This window comes from Pinus tabuliformis, chromosome Q, assembly GCF_031772625.1.
Source record: "Pinus tabuliformis cultivar Carrire ecotype Pingquan chromosome Q, CPIR1, whole genome shotgun sequence".
Taxonomy (NCBI): Eukaryota; Viridiplantae; Streptophyta; class Pinopsida; order Pinales; family Pinaceae; genus Pinus; species Pinus tabuliformis.
The window spans coordinates 1,031,300,329-1,031,320,537 of record NC_142296.1 but is presented as its reverse complement, the minus strand read 5'-3'; the positions used below and the strand labels follow the sequence as shown (position 1 = coordinate 1,031,320,537).

Sequence of the window (20,209 nt, the reverse complement as noted above, 5' to 3'; positions counted from 1 at the left end):
CTGTGCTAAGGGCTACAAACTTTTGTTTTCTGCTCATCCAAGATATCATGGCAGTTCTCAAGCTGAAGCAACACCCAATGTGCTCTTTTTGTCAATAAAGTTATTGACCCAATCAACATAAGAGTACCCAAGTAGTCTTACTTCTCTGACAATATATTTCACTCCAAGATTGATGGTCCCATGCAGGTATCTCAACACATGTTTTGCAACAATCCAGTGTGCATGTGATGGCTTAATCTTATATTGACTTAGAGTATCGACAACAAAACATATGTTCGGTCTAGTGTTTACTAAGAACTTCAGTGACCCAATCAGTTGTTGATACTAGAAGCATTATCCAAATCAGGTCCCACAACTTCACCACATAGCTTCTTGAAATTCATCTCTTTTGGAGTATTCATGGACTTACATTTTGTCATGCCAAATATTTCTAGTAGCTTGACAACATATTTTCCTTGAGAAAGGAAAATTTCAATAGGTCTTTGCCATACTTCTAAACCCAAAAAGTAGTGCATCAAGTGAAGACCTTTCGTTTAAAATTCAGAAGCTAACTCCCTCTTACATTGGAGGATAAGAGGTTCACCACCAGTCAAAAATAAATTATCAACATATAATACTAAAATCAAAAGCATACCTTGGATTGTTTTGAAGTAAATATTTGGATCAACATTGCTTCTTGTAAAACCAAGCTTCATCAAGAAGCTATCAATGCGAGCATACCAAGCTTCATCAAGAAGCTATCATGTGAGCATACCAAGCTCTTGGAATTTGCTTCAAACCATTGAGGGCTTTCTTTAGTCTACACACGAGTTTTCCGGTCATGTACTTCAAAGCCTTGTGGTTGCTCCACAAATACTTCTTCCTTGAGAAAACCATGTAGAAGCGCAGTCTTGACATCCATTTGGTGAAGAGTCCATCCCTGGCCAATAGCTAGAGCCATAATAGATCGAATGGTGGTGTATCGGGCAACAGTTGCAAAAATCTCATCATAGGCTATTCCCTCTTTTTGAGAGAAACCTCTAGACACAAATCTAGTTTTATACTTTTCAATACTGCCATAAAAAACATGCAAATTTTATACAACCATTTACAAGACACAACAAACTTACCATGGGGTCCAGGAACTACTTCCCATACATCATTATGAATGATGGACTCATATTTTTCAACCATTGCATCTTTCCATACTTGATCTTTCACAACTTCTTCAAAAGTGCATGGTTTTGCTTGAATAATGTTGCTCATGGCTACAACATATCCTTGGAACCGACATGGTTTCTTGCTTTCTCTGAAGGTTTCTTTGGGGGTAGCATGTTTATCAACATCTTGTAAAGTGTCACGAAGCCATAATGGTGTCTTTCTAGCAAGAGGATCACATTGAGGAGGATCCAAGGGCTCCATGGGTTCATCATTAAGATCAATTTTAGTCTCAAGATCTTCTTGTATTTCAAATACATTATCTTGTCTATCAACATTAGCAGGAGGAAGAGTGTCTCTTTCCTTACAAAGATCTGCATCTTCATCAAATGTTACATCCTTGCTATACTCTATATTTCTTTGTCCAGGTATGTATATTCTATAAGTTTAGAATTCTCACAATAACCAACCAACATACTTTTCTTACCTGAAGCTTCCAACTTGTTCTTCTTTTCTTTTGGCACATGAAAGTAGATAGGACAACCAAATATTCTCAAGTGTCCCACCATGGGCTTTTCACCAGTGAAGACTTCAAGAGTCTTGTTGTTTAGGGCACAGTGAGGGGATCTATTTTGAACACAAACAACTATGTTAGCAACTTCTCCCCATAGGAACTTTGGTAATTTATGATCATGCAACATAGCTTTGACTGCTTCCATGATAGTTCTATTCTTTCTTTCGGCCACATCATTTTTTTTAGGTTGTATGGTAAGATGGTCTTTTTCCTTCTTCCAACTTCTTTGTAGAAGTCAAGGAAATCATTGGAAGTGAACTCTCCTCCATTGTCAGATCTGAAAATTTTTGATTTGCTTTCTAGTTTGTTTTTCTACTAGAGCTTTATAGTCTTTAAACATGTTAAGTGTTTGACTTTTATTCTTCAAATAATAAATCCACGCCTTATGAGAAAAATCATCTACAAAGATTATATAATACAAATAACCACCAAGAGAAGTTACAGGCACAGGTCCACATAAATCAAAATGTACAAAATGAAGTACCTGATTGGTTTTGCTTTTGCTTTAAGGAAATGGTCCCTTTATTTGCTTTCCACTTGTGCACCCTTTTCAAACTCTATCAGGATCTGCTCTAATCTCCGACATTCTAGAAACCATCTTTTCACATGAGGTAATGCTTTATAGTGTAGATGAGCGAACCTTTGGTGCCAAAGTTCACTTTAATGATTACTATCATGGATCAATGTATAGATTGGTCTACCATTGACTTTATACAAACCTCACATGTTGATCCCAGAGTTAAGGCATCTCTCAGGCTCGATCTCATCGACCAAGTGAGAACTTTACCATTTATGAAAACAATTTTTATTCTTTTATCTTCTAAAGCAGATATGGATACAAAATTCTTCTTTAAACTAGGTACATATAAAACTTCCTGAAGTGCCATAGTTTTACCTTGATCTAGATGGAAAGAAACAAAACCAGATCCCTTTATAAGATATGTAGAGTTATCTCCAAGGATGATTTTCAAATATGTCTCCCTTTCAACTAGATACAAGAGAAATTCCTTATACCCAGTTCTCTTGAGGCACCACTATCAATCAACCCACTATCACAAGAATATGTAGGAGAGGAACTAGAAAGCACCGAAACAAGAAAGTATTTTGATTGTGTTTCAACTGCATTGTTATCATACCTTGGGTTCCTTGAAGAATGATAGTTTTCTTTACGAGTCGAAGGAGTTTCTCTTCTTCTTACATAATTAGATTTGTTGGTATGATTGTTGTAGTTGGATCTCGATGCTCTTTTGCTTTCTAATAATTCATAAGCATAATGACCATGCTTATGGGAATTGTAGCATTGGAACTTTGATAAGTCTTTGTTCCATTTGAAAGAACTGTTGGATTTGGGAGCAAGATTTCTTGAGCAATGACGACCTCTTCTTACTTTCTGCTTCTTGCTTTGGACAACAATGGCAATATGTTCTCCTGTTAATCAATGTTGTCATTGATGTCAATATGGCATTGGTCGAGATGGAAAATATTCTTGAGATGCCTAATGAATATCATGAAACCCTAGAATGCGATTATAAGGTTGAAGACAATAGATGCCTGGTTCAAGATGATGATGTCATAACTCTTGTTTGATAAGAATGTCATCAATTAATATGTCAAGTCACTCATGAGAAGTCTTAAGAAGTCCCAAGTGCCAAGTACTTAGAAGCCCTTGATGACATATGGAGGACTACATTTGATGATGTCATACTCTTGACGAATGACCACAATTGATGAGGTCTTGATAACATAGTTGGAAGGCTATTTTGGAGTACTCCTAATGATGTTGCACTATGATTGCACTAGTATATGATGACATTGTTGATGCATCATGCTACATGGATGCTACACTCCTTCATAATGACTCTATGATCCTATGATGACATTGATAACAATGAAGAAGCCAAAGAGTGAAGAAGTCACGCTGTCCCAAACATTCCTCATGCTGTCCCAAACTTTTTATGCATAAAATTTAAGGACAGTCACAAAGATAAATTATTTTGGACACCTTGGAGGCATCCTTTCAAAATGGATCCTAAACCATCTTAAAGATGATTTTTTCCTCTTTCTAACGAGCCTTTATTTTCCCCGAAACTCCCAATAGTTTGCGAGATATTGAATTTTTAAGTTAAGGAAATTATTCCTAGCAGTGAGATGATTTACACCCGATCATACAAGTCGGCCTCACTTCAAATAGACATGTCCCTTCAGCTATAAACGAAATCACTATAAATGTAAACCTAAATTCGTCCATTCAAGCTCAGATTTTTTGGTGAAGACAAGAGAAGAGGTAGAGAAGAATCCAAAACCTAGAAAAGCAAGGAAGACAAGTTTGTGGAATTGTTCTCGGGTTAAATTGTCTCCCACAGGTTCGAGCTAGGAGCAGATAAGTTGTCAATTTCCGTGGTTCAAGCTGCCATAATTGCGGTGGTCGCAGCTGCCATAGTTGAAGCTGTCGTAGTTTCCGTGGTTGAAGTTGCTATAGTTGTTGTGGTCGAAGTTCTCACAATTGCCATAGTTGAAGCTGCCGTAGTTGAAGCTACTGTGGTTGAAATTGCCGTGGTTGAAGTTGTCGTAGTCGCCGTGGTCGAAGCTGTCGTAGTTGCCTTGGTTGAAGTTGCTGTGGTCGAAGTTGTCATAGTTGTCGTGGTCTAAGTGTTGATTTTTTGGAATTGGACAAATAGAGCTTGTTGAAGTCTTCTCTTGAGAACATAAGAGGGCAGAGTTGGAGAACTTTGTGAAGCAACATATTGAAGATTTGTGGAGATCATTGAAGACCATGATGCATTGAAGCAATCATGAGGTGACCTTCAAGAAGTTTTGTTTGGGTAACATGAAGAGCAGTGGTGACACCTTCATGTGAAGAACAAGGCTGTCATTGATGATGTGACGTGGAGACTAAGTAAAGGCATAGCTGAAGATTGACAGGGCTTGTTGAAGAAGACATTGGGAGCCGTGAAGTATAACCAAATACATCTTGACGAAGTAAAGTGAGGGTCGGAGTCCTCAAGAAACCAGGCCAGAGCTTGAACTAGATATAGGGTTGGAGCCCTTGGGGTTGGGTTGGTGCCTCAAAATTGACAAGGTTGGAGCCTTGGAAGTCCAATTTGGTGCTTGGAAGATACAGGTTGGAGCGTGGAAGATTGAATATTAGTGTCTTCATCTACGGTTGAAGCCCTACATATATTTTACTTGATTCATTGTAAAGAAGAAATTATTAAAACCATTTATTCTTATTGTTTATTTTGTGTTCTAAATATAAGTGACCTAACTGGTAAAAATAACAATTGAAAAGAAACACTGATTCATCCCCTCTCTCAGTATTTCCAACATCTCCTTCTTCATGCTTGGGAATTCCTCCTCTGGAAATCATTCAGGTCTCTTCTTGACTATACTTTCCCAGGAGCTCATCAAATGTAGGAAACTTTTCATTGTTGTTGATGGTGGTAATAAAAGTTTTCCAAGTTGGAGAAAGTCCTCCAAGTGTAATCAACACAAGCTCCTTCACCAACTATAGACAACTGTTTTTTAATTCTAGAGATCCTCATGAAGTATGCTTGAATGGTCTCTCCTCTGTTCATCTTGATATCCTTGAGTTAATTTTTCAAAGCAAGAATTTGGCTCAAGTTATTCACTTGATACATTCCAATCAACTTATCATACATTTATTTGGATTTCTTCAAGTTGGAGACACAGGTGATGAGATGGTCTTCAAGAGAATCAAGTATAATTTTTTTAGCCTTGACTTCTCCTTTCTTGTATCTGGGCTTGGTAACAACATTGGAGTTTTTGTTGATTATGCTATCTCTCATTCCACATACTCAAATACAATGTTTCTCAAGAGTAATATCCAATTTGGCCTTCCAAGGGAAGAAATTCGACGCATCAACCAACTTCTCTTCATCCTTAGTAAGAGGAAGACATCTTGATATGCTCAAACAAATTTCAGTAGTGAATAGAATGGACAACAAGAGAAATTTCAGCACAAAATGAGCTACAAATAGAAGGGACAAGAAGAAGAATTTCAGCAGAAAATGAACTGCAAATAGAAGGGACAACAAATGACATTTCAGTAGAAAATGAGCTGAGACAGTGAGTGATATTTCTGCAGAAAACGAGAAGGGAGAAACTCTTGACTTCTTGGACTTGTCTTCACCAAAACTCTGATACCATCTTGAAAATTTGATGTTCTATGCTGAAACAATTACTTATTATGAAACTTCTTTCTGCTGCAATATTAGTTAAGCAATTGTAGATATAACATAAACCATATAGATCAAAAGAAGACAACTAAGAACACAATGAGACAAAAATCATTTAGGTTCAATGATCGGGGCAAAACCAACAAGGGGAAAACCCAACTAGATTCTTCTTCTATTAGAAATCAATTGTTCAACAGCGAAATAGAATACAATGAGATATCAAGAGAATGCGTAAGTTCACCAAAATATGAAATAGTAGTATCAAGAAGTTCTCTGATAGCAACAATTGATACAAACACCGAATCACTTTGTCTCACCAAATTCTGCTCTTACTCTCTAAGTCTCTCTCTCTCTCAATCCTTTTCTAGTATCTCCAACTCTCTCTTCCACAAGTTTGAATTTTCCTTTCACAATGCACGAGTAGAGAGGATATGAGGCACATATATATAGGAGCAAGGAGTTTGAGCCAAAAGGAGAAGTAACTCGCATGCCTTGAGGGAGAGTTACATATGCCAATTTAGGGAGAGGAGGTATGCATGCCTTGTAACTCATGCCATAAAGGAGAGAGAGGGGTACACACCTTGAAGGAGAGAGTGTAACATATGCATAGAAGAGTGCGCAAGAGGAATCTTTTATGACGAAGCTTTAACGCAGGTAAGACTGTAAGAGGAATGCAGTGAATCCATTAATAGAGAGAGAGTAACACATCATTAAGTAAGAGCGAGAGGTATGGGTGCCATCAAGGAGAGAGAGAGAGGTACAAAGTGTTGGAAAATGTAACTAGGTTCGATCATCATTTAATGTATTTGAGAAATCTTGTAATGTATTTGTCAAAAGAATAAAGAAAATAATAATTATTATTATTGCTGTGACTTATTAAAGCATGGGTTTCATGCTTGGGTCAACCTGTTTTAGGTCAAAGTCCCCATTGATGACTTCTAGGATTTATTCTGAGTCAATTGAGTCATTGTACTTTTAAAGGACCCTTCTCGGGCTTTTGAATCATGTAAAAAGGTTAAGTATTGAGTCAAATGTAATTTATGTATCCTCCACATCAAGTCGGCCTAAGGACATCAATTCGACCTCCCTTGAAGCCTATAAATAGAAGCAAGTCAAATTCATTTGGAGCACTTCATCTCAAGCAAGTTCGATATCTCTAAGGAAGCTGGGAAGTGTGAAGTATGAAGCCGAGAAGCCAAAGGAAGTGCGAGTTGGGTGGAGTCTAAGGAGAAGAAGAAAAACGAAATTTTGGTGCCTCTCTCTCTTTGTTTCATGCCCTAGATTGGGAGATCGAAGTTTTCCAAGTTTTGCTGATGTTGGAAGCTACTACATAGTCAAAATTGTTGGAAGACAGGTCGAAGATCTGGGAGGTTGACTTGGTGTGGAGGGAAGGTTTGGTCTTTGTATAGGGTGAAGAGTCTCAAAGAATACTATTGAAAGGAAGAGATTTTTCACTAGGTTTTCCCCTCGAGGGGGGTTTCGCCCTGGCATAGTGCCTACATATGGTGTCCATTGTTTTATGTGCTATTGCTTTGGTAATTGCTTGATGAACTAAAATAAAGAAGATATAAAAAATCGTAATAAAAAATCAAGAACAACATAAGTAATTATCAAGAATAAGAAAATCTTTTTGCCTTTCTGATTTTCTAACATGGTATTAGAGTTGTGGTGAAGAAAGAGGAAAAAGGCAGTCTCAAGAACTTGATCAAGGAACCATTCAAAAGGACTATCTCAAGGAAAGAGTCTACTATATTCAAGGAAGATGTCTAACACAATCAAGGGAGAGAACAAACCCGAAGGAGCCTCAAACTACAGATCTTGGAAGAAGAGGATTGACCTCATCCTTGAAAAGAATAAGGTACTAGACTTGGTCAAAGGAAAAGTAAAGAAGCCTACAGATGAATCCAGTGATGCTGATAAAGTGAAATTCAGGGAACTAGAATTGGTGGCCTAATGGTAGAAGGAATAAAGGACAACCTTGTCCCATTCATAACCAACATCATTCATGCTCAAGAAATGTATGAAGCCTTGCCAAATCTATTCACTATTAAGAACATTGGTCAAGTAGCAAGTTTGAAGAATGAGCTAAGGACCACAAAGATGAATAAATAAGACACAGTGCCCCCCTTCTTTGTGAAGATATCAAGAATCAAGGATGATATTTTGACCATTGATGAAATTGTTCCAGACAAAGAACTCGTGATCACTGCTCTATTAGGATTGCCACCTACTTGGAGTGCATTTGCTGCAGGACTTAACAGTTGGAAGGAAGCTCCCACTTTTGAAGTACTATGGAATGCCTACAGTGAAGAAGAATTGAGGATCTCTCTAGTTGCCAATCGTAAAGGAGTATCAAATGGCTACATTGCTCAACATAAAGGAAATAAATCGAAAGGACCAAGGAAGAAAGTTGACATGTCTAAGGTAGAATGCTATCAATGTCATAAGAAGTGTCACTACAGGAGTGACTGTCCCAACAATCCAAGAAACAAGAAGAGAGAGAGATCAAGCCAATGTTGCTGAAGAAGAAGATCCAAAGAAAGTCAAACCCGAAGAATTTGACATAAGGGACTTACACTACTAAGTCCTTTGCTTTAAGTCTTAGATATTGTAGTGCCCACTCTAGTTTCCTGACCCTGATACGACATTATCTTAGACACTCTATTCTTCGAGGACCTCAGATTGAGGATCTGGACCCATGACACTATTATTAGCGATTGAGATATTCATGGTTGTGATGTTTATGAATGCTTTCCATTGATATTATGGTAGCATGAATGGTTATGTATCTTATCTATCAGTATTCTGATGATTGCAATATTAATAGTTAAGTTGGTCTCTATTTGAAATTATGATGAGGGTAGTAAAGAATATGTATGCGCTCTCTAAAAGCATAATGAGGACAAATTTTATGGATAGGTATATTTCTACGATGTTACGATGTTGATAGCTTAATGAATATGTATGTCTCCATTGATGATTATTGATGATAGCCATTAGGGATGTGTCCCCTATAGTTCAGACTTACAATGGACAATGATGTGAATGACCAGGAATTGTTAATGTTGCTATTATGATAATTGACTAACATTGAGAAACTGTGTTACTGATGATTATTGAGTATGGCGGGGAACCATCAGAGGCACTCGCATATGACGAGTTGATGACCCCTGGTTTGACGAAAATTCATATTATTTTATCTTTGAAAGTCTAAGTTGATCTTAGAATCTGCCATATATGTTTAACTATATTCTGATGATATATTAATGGTTGCAGGCACAGATTAGTTGCTTGACCGAATGACTCACATATGGGTGATGGGGTTGTACAAGTGGATGGAACTACATGGGAGGGGTGGGACAGAGTCCCTGATCCCACCCACTAGCACTCCCGCCGTGACTTGGGCTGGAAGGGTTGAAGCACCTTCGCCTTGAAGATCACGATGCCATGAGGGCAGGTTCCAAAGTTGGGTCGCTCATGAGGACTTTACCGGGGGGCGTGCATCAAGGCAGATTCCTTGATCCCCGACAGCATTAGTCTCACTATAGTAGGCAACATAAGAGATGATAGTGGTCTATGACGTTGCACTATATTTTCCCCTCGTAATCACTGGATGCTTGAAGGGCAAGTGGTGTGGCACCCTTGGAACTTCAGGGGAATTTCTTGAAGGGCACGACCAACTTGGCACCCTTGGCATCACAAATAAACTATTAGGTGTAGCACCCTTGGAACTTCTAGGGAAGTTCTTGAAGGGCACAACTAACTGGCACCCTTGACATCACAAATAAGCTATTAGGTGTGGCACCCTTGGAACTTCTAGGGAAGTTCTTGAAGGGCACAACCAAACTTGGCATCCTTGGAATCATTAAAAATAAATAATAATAAATAAATATAAGCAAGGAATGAAAACTAGGTAAATTTACATCAAGGGTAAATGATGATTAGAAACCAATGTAATTAAATCAAAATAAAACTTGGAATAAGGAGGATCATAGGAAGAATTAAAATAGAGTACCTTAAAAACTCTACCCTTCCCATTTTGGAAAATACTAGGAAGATTATGTGGTTTAATTAGGAAAAAGGGGAAAGACAAACATAATGGTAAGGATAAAGATTAATCCTAAACTAATTTAAACCTAATTAAGAAAAGGAGAAGGTGAATTAAAATGAGAATAATAAATTAAATTTAGAGAAATGTAGAGAAGCTCCATGTGTCAACAACCAACATAAGAATATCCATCTAGGAGATAACCCGAGTTAAATTAGGGAGTAGATTGGGGATAAAATCTTGACTCATTAATTGACTTCAAGTAATGAACACAAATTAAGGAATAAAAGGAGGGAATAAAGAGACAACTAAGAGAAGAAATAGGAATCTTGTTGAGGTGAGGAAAATATTAGTTTTAAATAAAAATTTAAGTAAATAATTTTGGGAGACCCTTGATGTGAGAATGACACATGGGTGGGTGAATAATCAAGCTATTGAATTATAAAAAAAATAATTAATTATGCATGACATGACAAGTGTCACCTATGAGGACTCCTATAAAAGAAGGGGCAAGCCATGGAAGAAGGGACTTTTTGGGAACCCTATTGTTGGATGGATGAGATGTTGTGAGAGCAGTGATTACGAAGCTATAGTGAGTTTGGTGAGGTAGAGGATTTAGAGAGGGGACTCTTGAGCCAAGGCGTGCTCTCCTCTACTAGCTAGTGCTTGTCTCCATTGTACAACCCCATTGCAGCTCGGGGGTCTGCGGGGAAGAAGAGTACCCAAGGAGTACGCTGGGAGGTTAATCGGTGAGTCTTCGCATTCGGATCAAGTGCGTCATCATTCACTCGCGGAGGTGACCAGCTACAAGGGAATACCAGCAACAACAGAGCAAGCGGAGTCTCGCCTTCTGGTGAACGGTACACATGTATTTCATTACTATTGATCTTAGTTAAACATATGTAAATGTTATGATATGTTTTCCTGAAATGAGTGTCAGGAATGTGTGTGCTAAATAAATTTGAAATTTCAATGCGTTTCTTTTCTTAGTCTGAATCGTGGTCCTTACACTTGGTATCAGAGCCCAAGTTGAACCCTTGAGGCCTATGGGCCCATGCATGCATAACTAGTTTTGTTTGCTATGTGGGTATTTCTCTAAAATCAAATTACTCAAGTTTAAAAAAAAAAAAATTGTTAATTTTACCCAGCTAATTACACAAAACTGTTCCTATTGATATGCGACTCGACTCTGCTTCTACATTGTTTGAAATGGTCTGGCATTCTCTCATATTTTTGATCTGGGCATGAATAAGTCAAATGTAGTTTGTCGCGAGTTAAACGGATGAATCTCCGTCACAGTCTACGTGTCGATTTCTTCTGCAACAATCGCAGAGATTCATATATAGATTATTGTATCGTGAATGGTAAAGAAGTTTCCACGGACTAAGGCTGTTCTTGATCACTTAGAATTGAAAGCTGGGGCGTGTTTAGTCCGGGATCATGCCAACCGGGGTCATGCCAACTTGTGAACGTTATTAGAATCTCAACTTGCCGAATCTTAACTTGTTAATAACATAGGTTCCATTCCCGATCAAAAAAAAAATATAACGGCGAACCAAATGTCTCCATCAAACTCTGAGAGTCAATATCTTGTTTGAAATTCGATACAATAGGTGGCGTCAAAAGACACCAATAAATTCAATTCACAGAAAAATACCAAATTTAAGCGCTGGTAAACTTGGTAACAGCCTTTGTACCCTCTGAAACAGCGTGCTTCGCGAGCTCCCCTGGAAGAGCAAGCCTTACGGCGGTCTGAATCTCCCGAGAGGTAATAGTAGGCTTCTTGTTGTAGCGGGCGAGCTTCGATGCCTCGCTCGCCAATTTCTCAAAAATATCATTAATGAAGGAGTTCATGATTCCCATGGCCTTGCTGGAAATTCCGATATCAGGATGAACCTGCTTCAAGACCTTAAAGATATAGATCTTGTAGGTCTCAATGTTCTTCTTATGCCTCTTCTTTCCCTTCTTGTCTCCGCTTTCCTTAGGCAGCTTTTTCTCCGCCTTTGGAGCGGGTTTCTTTTCTGCTGCTGGAGATTTCTCTGCAACAGGCTTCTTCTCAGCTGGTTTCTTATCTGCCTTGGGAGCCATTGTTAGAGTTCGAATCTAACGAGACCAAAGCTTGAAGCTTTAAGTTCTTTGCAAAACTATCTGGAAAACTGAAGGTACTGCTTTCCACTATTTGGCATGCATGCTCCACGCTTTTTCGAGTTTCAACAAACAGCTTTTCGGTTGGATACAGAGCAGCAGTTTCCCACAATATAATATCTGGATTTAACTGTATCAGGATCATAATAAAGGAATGCTTTATAAGGCTATAAATGATCATGGACACTGTTCTTCTGTTCAAGCTTCACTGCAGAATTACTTGAAAACCACATTTGAGAAATATCACTCTCAAAGATGAGCTTTGCAATGTCCTTTCCTCCTCTAGAAATGCAAACAATACCATGATCTCGACAAATAGCCCTCACCTGCTCAGGGATCTTTATGTGTCCTGATACCACCGGTTTGCCATGAAGACTCACAAGGGTTCCTACACCACATCAGGAAGCCAAGAGAACAGTGCTCTAGCCTTTCAACACGTGAGACTTCTTTTACATTGATCAACTATATTAGTCTGCTCCAGCTGACAGTTCATGATCTCCTATACACACATCTAGGGTTCAGCTACTATCATGTTTTCATCCCTTAAAAGGACAAGCAGTTCTTCCATTGTTTATGTGTTTCATGCAATGACAATTATCCCTTTTGCAGTCCAAGTCATCACTCTTGGTGTCCACATCACTGAGATTTTGCCAATCCCTGACATTTTCAGATGGCCAAATCCTCCTCTCTATGCAGTTCAAGACTCAAAATGGTATGCTATTTCTTACAATGCTTTTCAAGTTCATGGCATATTTCAGGGTTTGGAAGGACAGCAAGAATGCTTTCAATCTAAACATGGAACATGAGGGCACAACACCCCTCCTCTGAGGACACATTTTCCCAAATACTTAGCTGCATTCATTATTAGTTAGTTGCATATTTTTAGCCCTTGAACACAGTTCATTCTTGTTTATTTTTCTGTTTGGCAGTTAGTTTAAAGTGGACCCACTGTAAAACTACAAGCCCTTTGGCCAAGTGAATTAAGCAATTGGTTCTGAGCTATTATTTCTTTCTTGATTTTCTTGCTTGTACTTCAATTCAAGTTCCAAGTCAGAACTGTTTTGTATCAATTTCTCAATGGTATTTTTTCATAGCCTGCTCTATAAAAACTAAACCATAACCATTTTATTTTTAGACCATTAGGTTATAGGGCCACGTAATCCAAGGTACGAAACATGGAATAAATCTACCCTACAAGAGAATGCACTTAGAGATACATTTATATGCAAAATGTCCATATACAAGTGTTGGGTAGCTATTTCCACCATTTCCATAGTCAATTAATATTTCATAGATAAGGATTTGGGGGTTTTTTTTTTAATTATTAACTAATATTTATAGTCAGCTAATACGTCCATGCAAAGAGATTCAGGATTTTCTTTTGTTTAAATTTTTAATTATTAACTACTTTTAGGTTTTCTAAAGGCAAATTGGAAACTTGGGGAGTCAGCTTAGTGATTGCACACAAAAATAGAACATCTGCATTCCTGTTTCAGCACACTGATTGGGCCCATGTATGCAGGAGCTTTGAGAAGTTTCCATCATGTGGAGGGCAACACTTCAAGAACACTGCCAAGAACACCACATGAGTGACACCCAAAATGAGGGATTGTAAATGCCCCCAACACACTCCTGAATCCTGATGTCTTCCTGGTCAAAATAGGAGCATTTCGTACCAGTTTCCCTGCTCTGAAAAAAAGGGGAACCAAGCAATGGGTTCCCCCATTCTTGGGAGCAGCAGTTCCTCTACTTTGTAGCTTCAAACTAGAGATATAGTCTTCGTGAAACCAAAATTCAGGCAAATTGGTGTTGGCTAAACTTGAATACATAGGATAATTTTCCAGACAACAGCAATGCACACAAAATACGTCCTGAATTTCCTAATGAATAAAGGAGAATTAAATCCATTATTAATTCAACTTTAAGAAAAGACGTACAAATCTAATATTTAGAAAAATTAAAGGTAGCATGACTCTTAAAGACTCTGTATTCACAAGCCCTCTAGCACGCAAGGAAGACTCCACTCTCCTAAGAACTACCAAAGTCCGTTGGTAGCTGCTTTGCTTTGCCTCCCATGGGTCCACCATTATAAATGATGAATCTTCAGATGCAAGCTGACTTAAATTAATTCTATGCTCCGCAGATGCCAGGCCCTTTTTGCCATATGCATCATTGACAGGGGATATGTAACCCCCAAGAACCACATATCCATCTGATAGCAATTGATCCCTAGCCAGTTCAACCATGCGCAAGTGCATATAAGTTGGTGGATTGAAACTGCCTGGTAATAGAAGAACCACTTGCATTCGTTTTTGTTCCAAAGGATCTGTTGTGCATTTTGTATTCAGCTGACGAGAAAGTTTTTCCAATGGCAGAGGAACATCCATAGAACCTGAAATTGCTGCAGCAGTCCCACAACAGTCAGAATTGTCAGATGTTGATTTGAGAAACTTCCACTTCCTCTGACTTGAAGACAACAAAACTTGCCTACTGGGCCACATACCTAAATGAAAAATCTGTTTGAATTAGGAAGAGGACGTCAATTGAAAGCGAATAATGTAACAAATGTCAATGCATTTAATAAACATGACAAGATTCAGTTTAATAATACTGTTGGATATTTACATTGTGGAAACGTGGTTGCCGAACAAGCATGTAGTTATGTTTGAATGTTGGTGCTTCTAGCTTAAATTCAAAATCAATAGTACAAGGTCTAAGTAATCAAATAATCATGTAGTTACGTTCGAGTCTTGAATCGGATTTTGACGATTCATTATGTCAAGGTGTCTTCTGTTCCATCATGGCTGAAACAGCAAGATCATTAAATGTTAGCATTTATAATCTGGCCTTAGCAGTTATAGTCGTTTCCTGACTTCAGAAATTGCTAAATGTTCCCAAATGTCAACCAGAATAACCAAAAGTTTGTGCATACGCACCACCAGTAAAATGAGCTGGGTTATATGATGATTTTGTTCATGAAGTATCTCACAATAACTGTTCAAATATGTTACAGCTTCACTAATAAAAAATAAAAATAAAATTTAACTGACGTATCACTCTCCCTCTCTTGCTTGTCCAACTGACGTATCACTCGGTCCAATCAATTGTGTATTCACAGGTTTATCTTAAATAGTTTCGAAATATAAAAGAACGTTATCGAACCTCAAGGCAATAATATTAGATTTAGTATTTATTATTGTTATTTATTTATTACTTATTATGGTATTTTATATATATATATATATATATTTTTAATATAAAAGAATGTTATCCAATAATATTAGATTTGGTATTTATTATTGTGATTTATTAGTTATTATGGTATTTTTTTAATATTAAAATTTGGTATTTATTATTGTGATTTATTTATTAGTTATTATGGTAATTTTTTTTAAGTGATTGATTTGATGTTTTGATAAATACTTGTTATAATCTATAAATAAGGATTTAGAGAAAGTATTAGTTACTCTGGTATTATCAAAGATATTATAAACATATAAAGACACTGAAAATGGGTGTCTTTTATAAAAGCAAATAAAAATATGACGTGGGTTTAATATATTTAAAAGGAATGTTGAAATTTATCCGGTTTATTAAAGAATTTTAGTATGTGTATGTAAATTTATTTGAAGAGCATATAGTTAATTTAAGATTGACTTCTGTTACATGAAAATGATAGATTTAAAATTGGCTTTTGTTAAATAAAAGGATTCATGTTTATTTGGCAAGAGATTTATCAATAAATAGTGGTGAAACTAGTAAGACACATAGCAATGCTTCAACATAAAAATAAAAATTATGAAAAGTTATGAAAGGAAATATGTTATTTAAAGCATCTAGCGTAATGAATTATTTAGTTGCAATGTATACTTTGTTATAGATTTTTACTTATTAATTATGTGTATCTACCAAGTGAGCTTATAATGAGAACCACTTATTAGCATGGCTTATAAAGGCATTAACATATGGTGCAAGCCAAGTGTTATAAATGCCCTGAAAGAGGTTTTTAAAGAAATGAGAACAATGAAATTAAAGTCATACTTTAAATTTAAATATTTTGGTCCACAAGACGTAGAGTAGTCAGTTATAAAGGTTAAGATTATTGTTAAGAAATTCCTTGTGTGAGAGGGAATATGTTCCAAGTGCAGACAAACCATTGTATATTATGGAATTTTCTTATAAAATGTATTTGTCGTGAACATTATTTTTGTAATCTCACCTTTTGTGAAAAAAAAATCCTATTGCAAGAGTTCCAAACCCCGAATGAAGACATCCCAATGAAGCAAAAACATTACAAGATATGTTAAGACATATTTTACTAAAATGTGAAGTATTCATACTGAAATTAGAAAACAAAATCATATGACTACTTGTACATTAAGGGAATTATGCCTACCATGAATCTGAGTCCTAACAGTGATGAAATGTTGGAATGACAAGAGTACCCTACTGAGAAACTCTTGTGTTAGCCAAAGTCGTGCAAATTCTATACTTCTCTCAAACTTGTGTAGTACATCAGTTTCTAGAAATTACTTGCATATATCAGCGTCTAGAAATCTTGATTATAGTATTATAAAATACATACTTACAAATTTGTTGTATACCTCATCCAATATCAATATCAGGTTCTCGAAATCCTCTTGTATACCTTGTCCAATATCAATATCAATGTCTCGAAATCCTCATTATCAATATCAGTTTCGACATCACTTTCTGGAAATCTTGATTTTAATTTTATAAAATGCAGGATCACAAATTCTTGGATGCTTCAATCAATATCAGCATCAATGTTTAGATGTCTCGATCAATATCAGCATCCACTTTCCTTTTTGTAGGTTCTCCCATCCATTCAATGAATGAGTATATAGAGGAAAACAATTTGTCTATCTGTTTTTCATTTTTCCATGCTACGCCTTGAAAATTTTTCCCACTCCATTTGATATAGGGAAAAATAGTTCAAATTTTTTTCCAAATTTTCCATTCCTTCGGTGTATCTTTGCACCTTTAGGAGCAATTGCTAGTTTGCATATGATTAGGAAGTAGGGTAGTTGGGTTTGAAGGGATGAAGGTTTGGACTACTCATTCATTGCAAGTGATGATTACGTTCTATGTAGTTAACATTTTTTTATCTCTAGATAGTGTGTACCATTAGGTATCCACGAGAAAGGAGTGGTATGTATTTATTTTAAGTGCTAATGGTAGTCGTACAACATTGAACTTTCAGAACATGGATCATGAAGGTAAATCAAGTCTCTAAGAAGGTGTAGTAGGCATTGTTAGGTCCCCCTAGCAAGCAGTGACATGTTATTTTCAAAGTACTGATTGTAGTTCCTAACAAAATTGAAGATTTAGAACATGGTAAACAAAGGTGGATTACGTCATAGGTGAAATATCAAACAATAATTAACAAAATTATTATTGACCATTACAAATATTGAAGTCCAAGCTTAAGGTGGGTAGTTCCTCCTATGAAAAAGGCATAGGCATCCCCTATGAATTTGAGTTAATACAAAATTATTGCTATCTTAATTGCATGATTGAATGAATAAAACTAGAGAGATTTCTCCTAATTTAGTCAATTTGTAAATTGAAGGAAGGTGGGTGTTATTAATTGTTGCTTTAATTAGTTGTGATTTTGATTATGATGATTTTGTTGGAAAAGTTTATGTATGACGCTTCCTTTAACTATTAATTTCAATAATATCTATAATTTATGTTCTGTACATTTATACAAAAAGTGGGTTGCAATGTTCCCTAGATATAGTCCTTCAGTTATAACGGAATTCGTGTTATAGATACCTTGGGAAAATTTTAACCTGCTCACCAGAAGGTTGGCAGGAGTTTCAGGAAGGGTTCCTGAGATTAGGTGTCGCCATTTCTCCTTTATGTTCTAAGGACTTCGGGACGAAGTCCATTGTTAAGAGGGGGTGTATGTAGTTCCCACTCTAGTTTCCTGACCCTGATACGACATTATCTTAGACACTCTATTCTTCGAGGACCTCAGATTGAGGATCTAGACCCATGACACTATTATTAGCGATTGAGATATTCATGGTTGTGATGTTTATGAATGCTTTCCATTGATATTATGGTAGCATGAATGGTTATGTATCTTATCTATCAGTATTCTGATGATTGCAATATTAATAGTTAAGTTGGTCTCTATTTGAAATTATGATGAGGGTAGTAAAGAATATGTATGCGCTCTCTAAAAGCATAATGAGGACAAATTTTATGGATAGGTATATTTCTACGATGTTACGATGTTGATAGCTTAATGAATATGTATGTCTCCATTGATGATTATTGATGATAGCCATGAGGGATGTGTCCCCTATAGTTCAGACTTACAATGGACAATGATGTGAATGACCAGGAATTGTTAATGATGCTATTATGATAATTGACTAACATTGAGAAACCGTGTTACTGATGATTATTGAGTATGGCAGGGAACCATCAGAGGCACTCGCATATGACGAGTTGATGACACCTGGTTTGACGAAAATTCATATTATTTTATCTTTGAAAGTCTAAGTCGATCTTAGAATCTGCCATATATGTTTAACTATATTCTGATGATATATTAATGGTTGCAGGCACAGATTAGTTGCTTGACCGAATGATTCACATATGGGTGATGGGGTTGTACAAGTGGATGGAACTACATGGGAGGGGTGGGACAGAGTCCCTGATCCCACCCACTAGCACTCCCGCCGTGACTTGGGCTGGAAGGGTTGAAGCACCTTCGCCTTGAAGATCACGATGCCATGAGGGCAGGTTCCAAAGTTGGGTCGCTCATGAGGACTTTACCGGCGGGCGCGCATCAAGGCGGATTCCTTGATCCCCGACAGCATTAGTCTCACTATAGTAGGCAACATAAGAGATGATAGTGGTCTATGAAGTTGCACTATATTTTCCCCTCGTAATCACTGGATGCTTGAAGGGCAAGTGGTGTGGCACCCTTGGAACTTCAGGGGAATTTCTTGAAGGGCACGACCAACTTGGCACCCTTGGCATCACAAATAAACTATTAGGTGTGGCACCCTTGGAACTTCTAGGGAAGTTCTTGAAGGGCACAACCAAACTGGCACTCTTGACATCACAAATAAACTATTAGGTGTGGCACCCTTGGAACTTCTAGGGAAGTTCTTGAAGGGCACAACCAAACTTGGCATCCTTGGAATCATTAAAAATAAATAATAATAAATAAATATAAGCAAGGAATGAAAACTAGGTAAATTTACATCAAGGGTAAATGATGATTAGAAACCAATGTAATTAAATCAAAATAAAACTTGGAATAAGGAGGATCATAGGAAGAATTAAAATAGAGTACCTTAAAAACTCTACCCTTCCCATTTTGGAAAATACTAGGAAGATTATGTGGTTTAATTAGGAAAAAGGGGAAAGACAAACATAATGGTAAGGATAAAGATTAATCCTAAACTAATTTAAACCTAATTAAGAAAAGGGGAAGGTGAATTAAAATGAGAATAATAAATTAAATTTAGAGAAATGTAGAGAAGCTCCATGTGTCAACAACCAACATAAGAATATCCATCTAGGAGATAACCTGAGTTAAATTAGGGAGTAGATTGGGGATAAAATCTTGACTCATTAATTGACTTCAAGTAATGAACACAAATTAAGGAATAAAAGGAGGGAATAAAGAGACAACTAGGAGAAGAAATAGGAATCTTGTTGAGGTGAGGAAAATATTAGTTTTAATAAAAATTTAAGTAAATAATTTTGGGAGACCCTTGATGTGAGAATGACACATGGGTGGGTGAATAATCAAGCTATTGAATTATAAAAAAAATAATTAATTATGCATGACATGACAAGTGTCACCTATGAGGACTCCTATAAAAGAAGGGGCAAGCCATGGAAGAAGGGACTTTTTGGGAACCCTATTGTTGGATGGATGAGATGTTGTGAGAGCAGTGATTACGAAGCTATAGTGAGTTTGGTGAGGTAGAGGATTTAGAGAGGGGACTCTTGAGCCAAGGTGTGCTCTCCTCTACTAGCTAGTGCTTGTCTCCATTGTACAACCCCATTGCAGCTCGGGGGTCCGCAGGGAAGAAGAGTACCCAAGGAGTAGGCTGG

The 20,209-nt window shown here is 37.0% G+C and overlaps 1 protein-coding gene across 1 annotated transcript; it reads right to left on the bottom strand.

The window, feature by feature from the left end:
• Positions 1 to 11,586: 11,586 nt before the first annotated feature.
• On the bottom strand, positions 11,587 to 12,064 carry LOC149223011 (histone H2B-like). The gene has a single exon (XM_089385709.1). It carries the CDS (start codon positions 12,041 to 12,043, stop codon positions 11,618 to 11,620), a length of 426 nt encoding a protein of 141 aa, XP_089241835.1. The 5' UTR covers positions 12,044 to 12,064; the 3' UTR covers positions 11,587 to 11,617.
• Between the last annotated feature and the right edge of the window lie 8,145 nt (positions 12,065 to 20,209).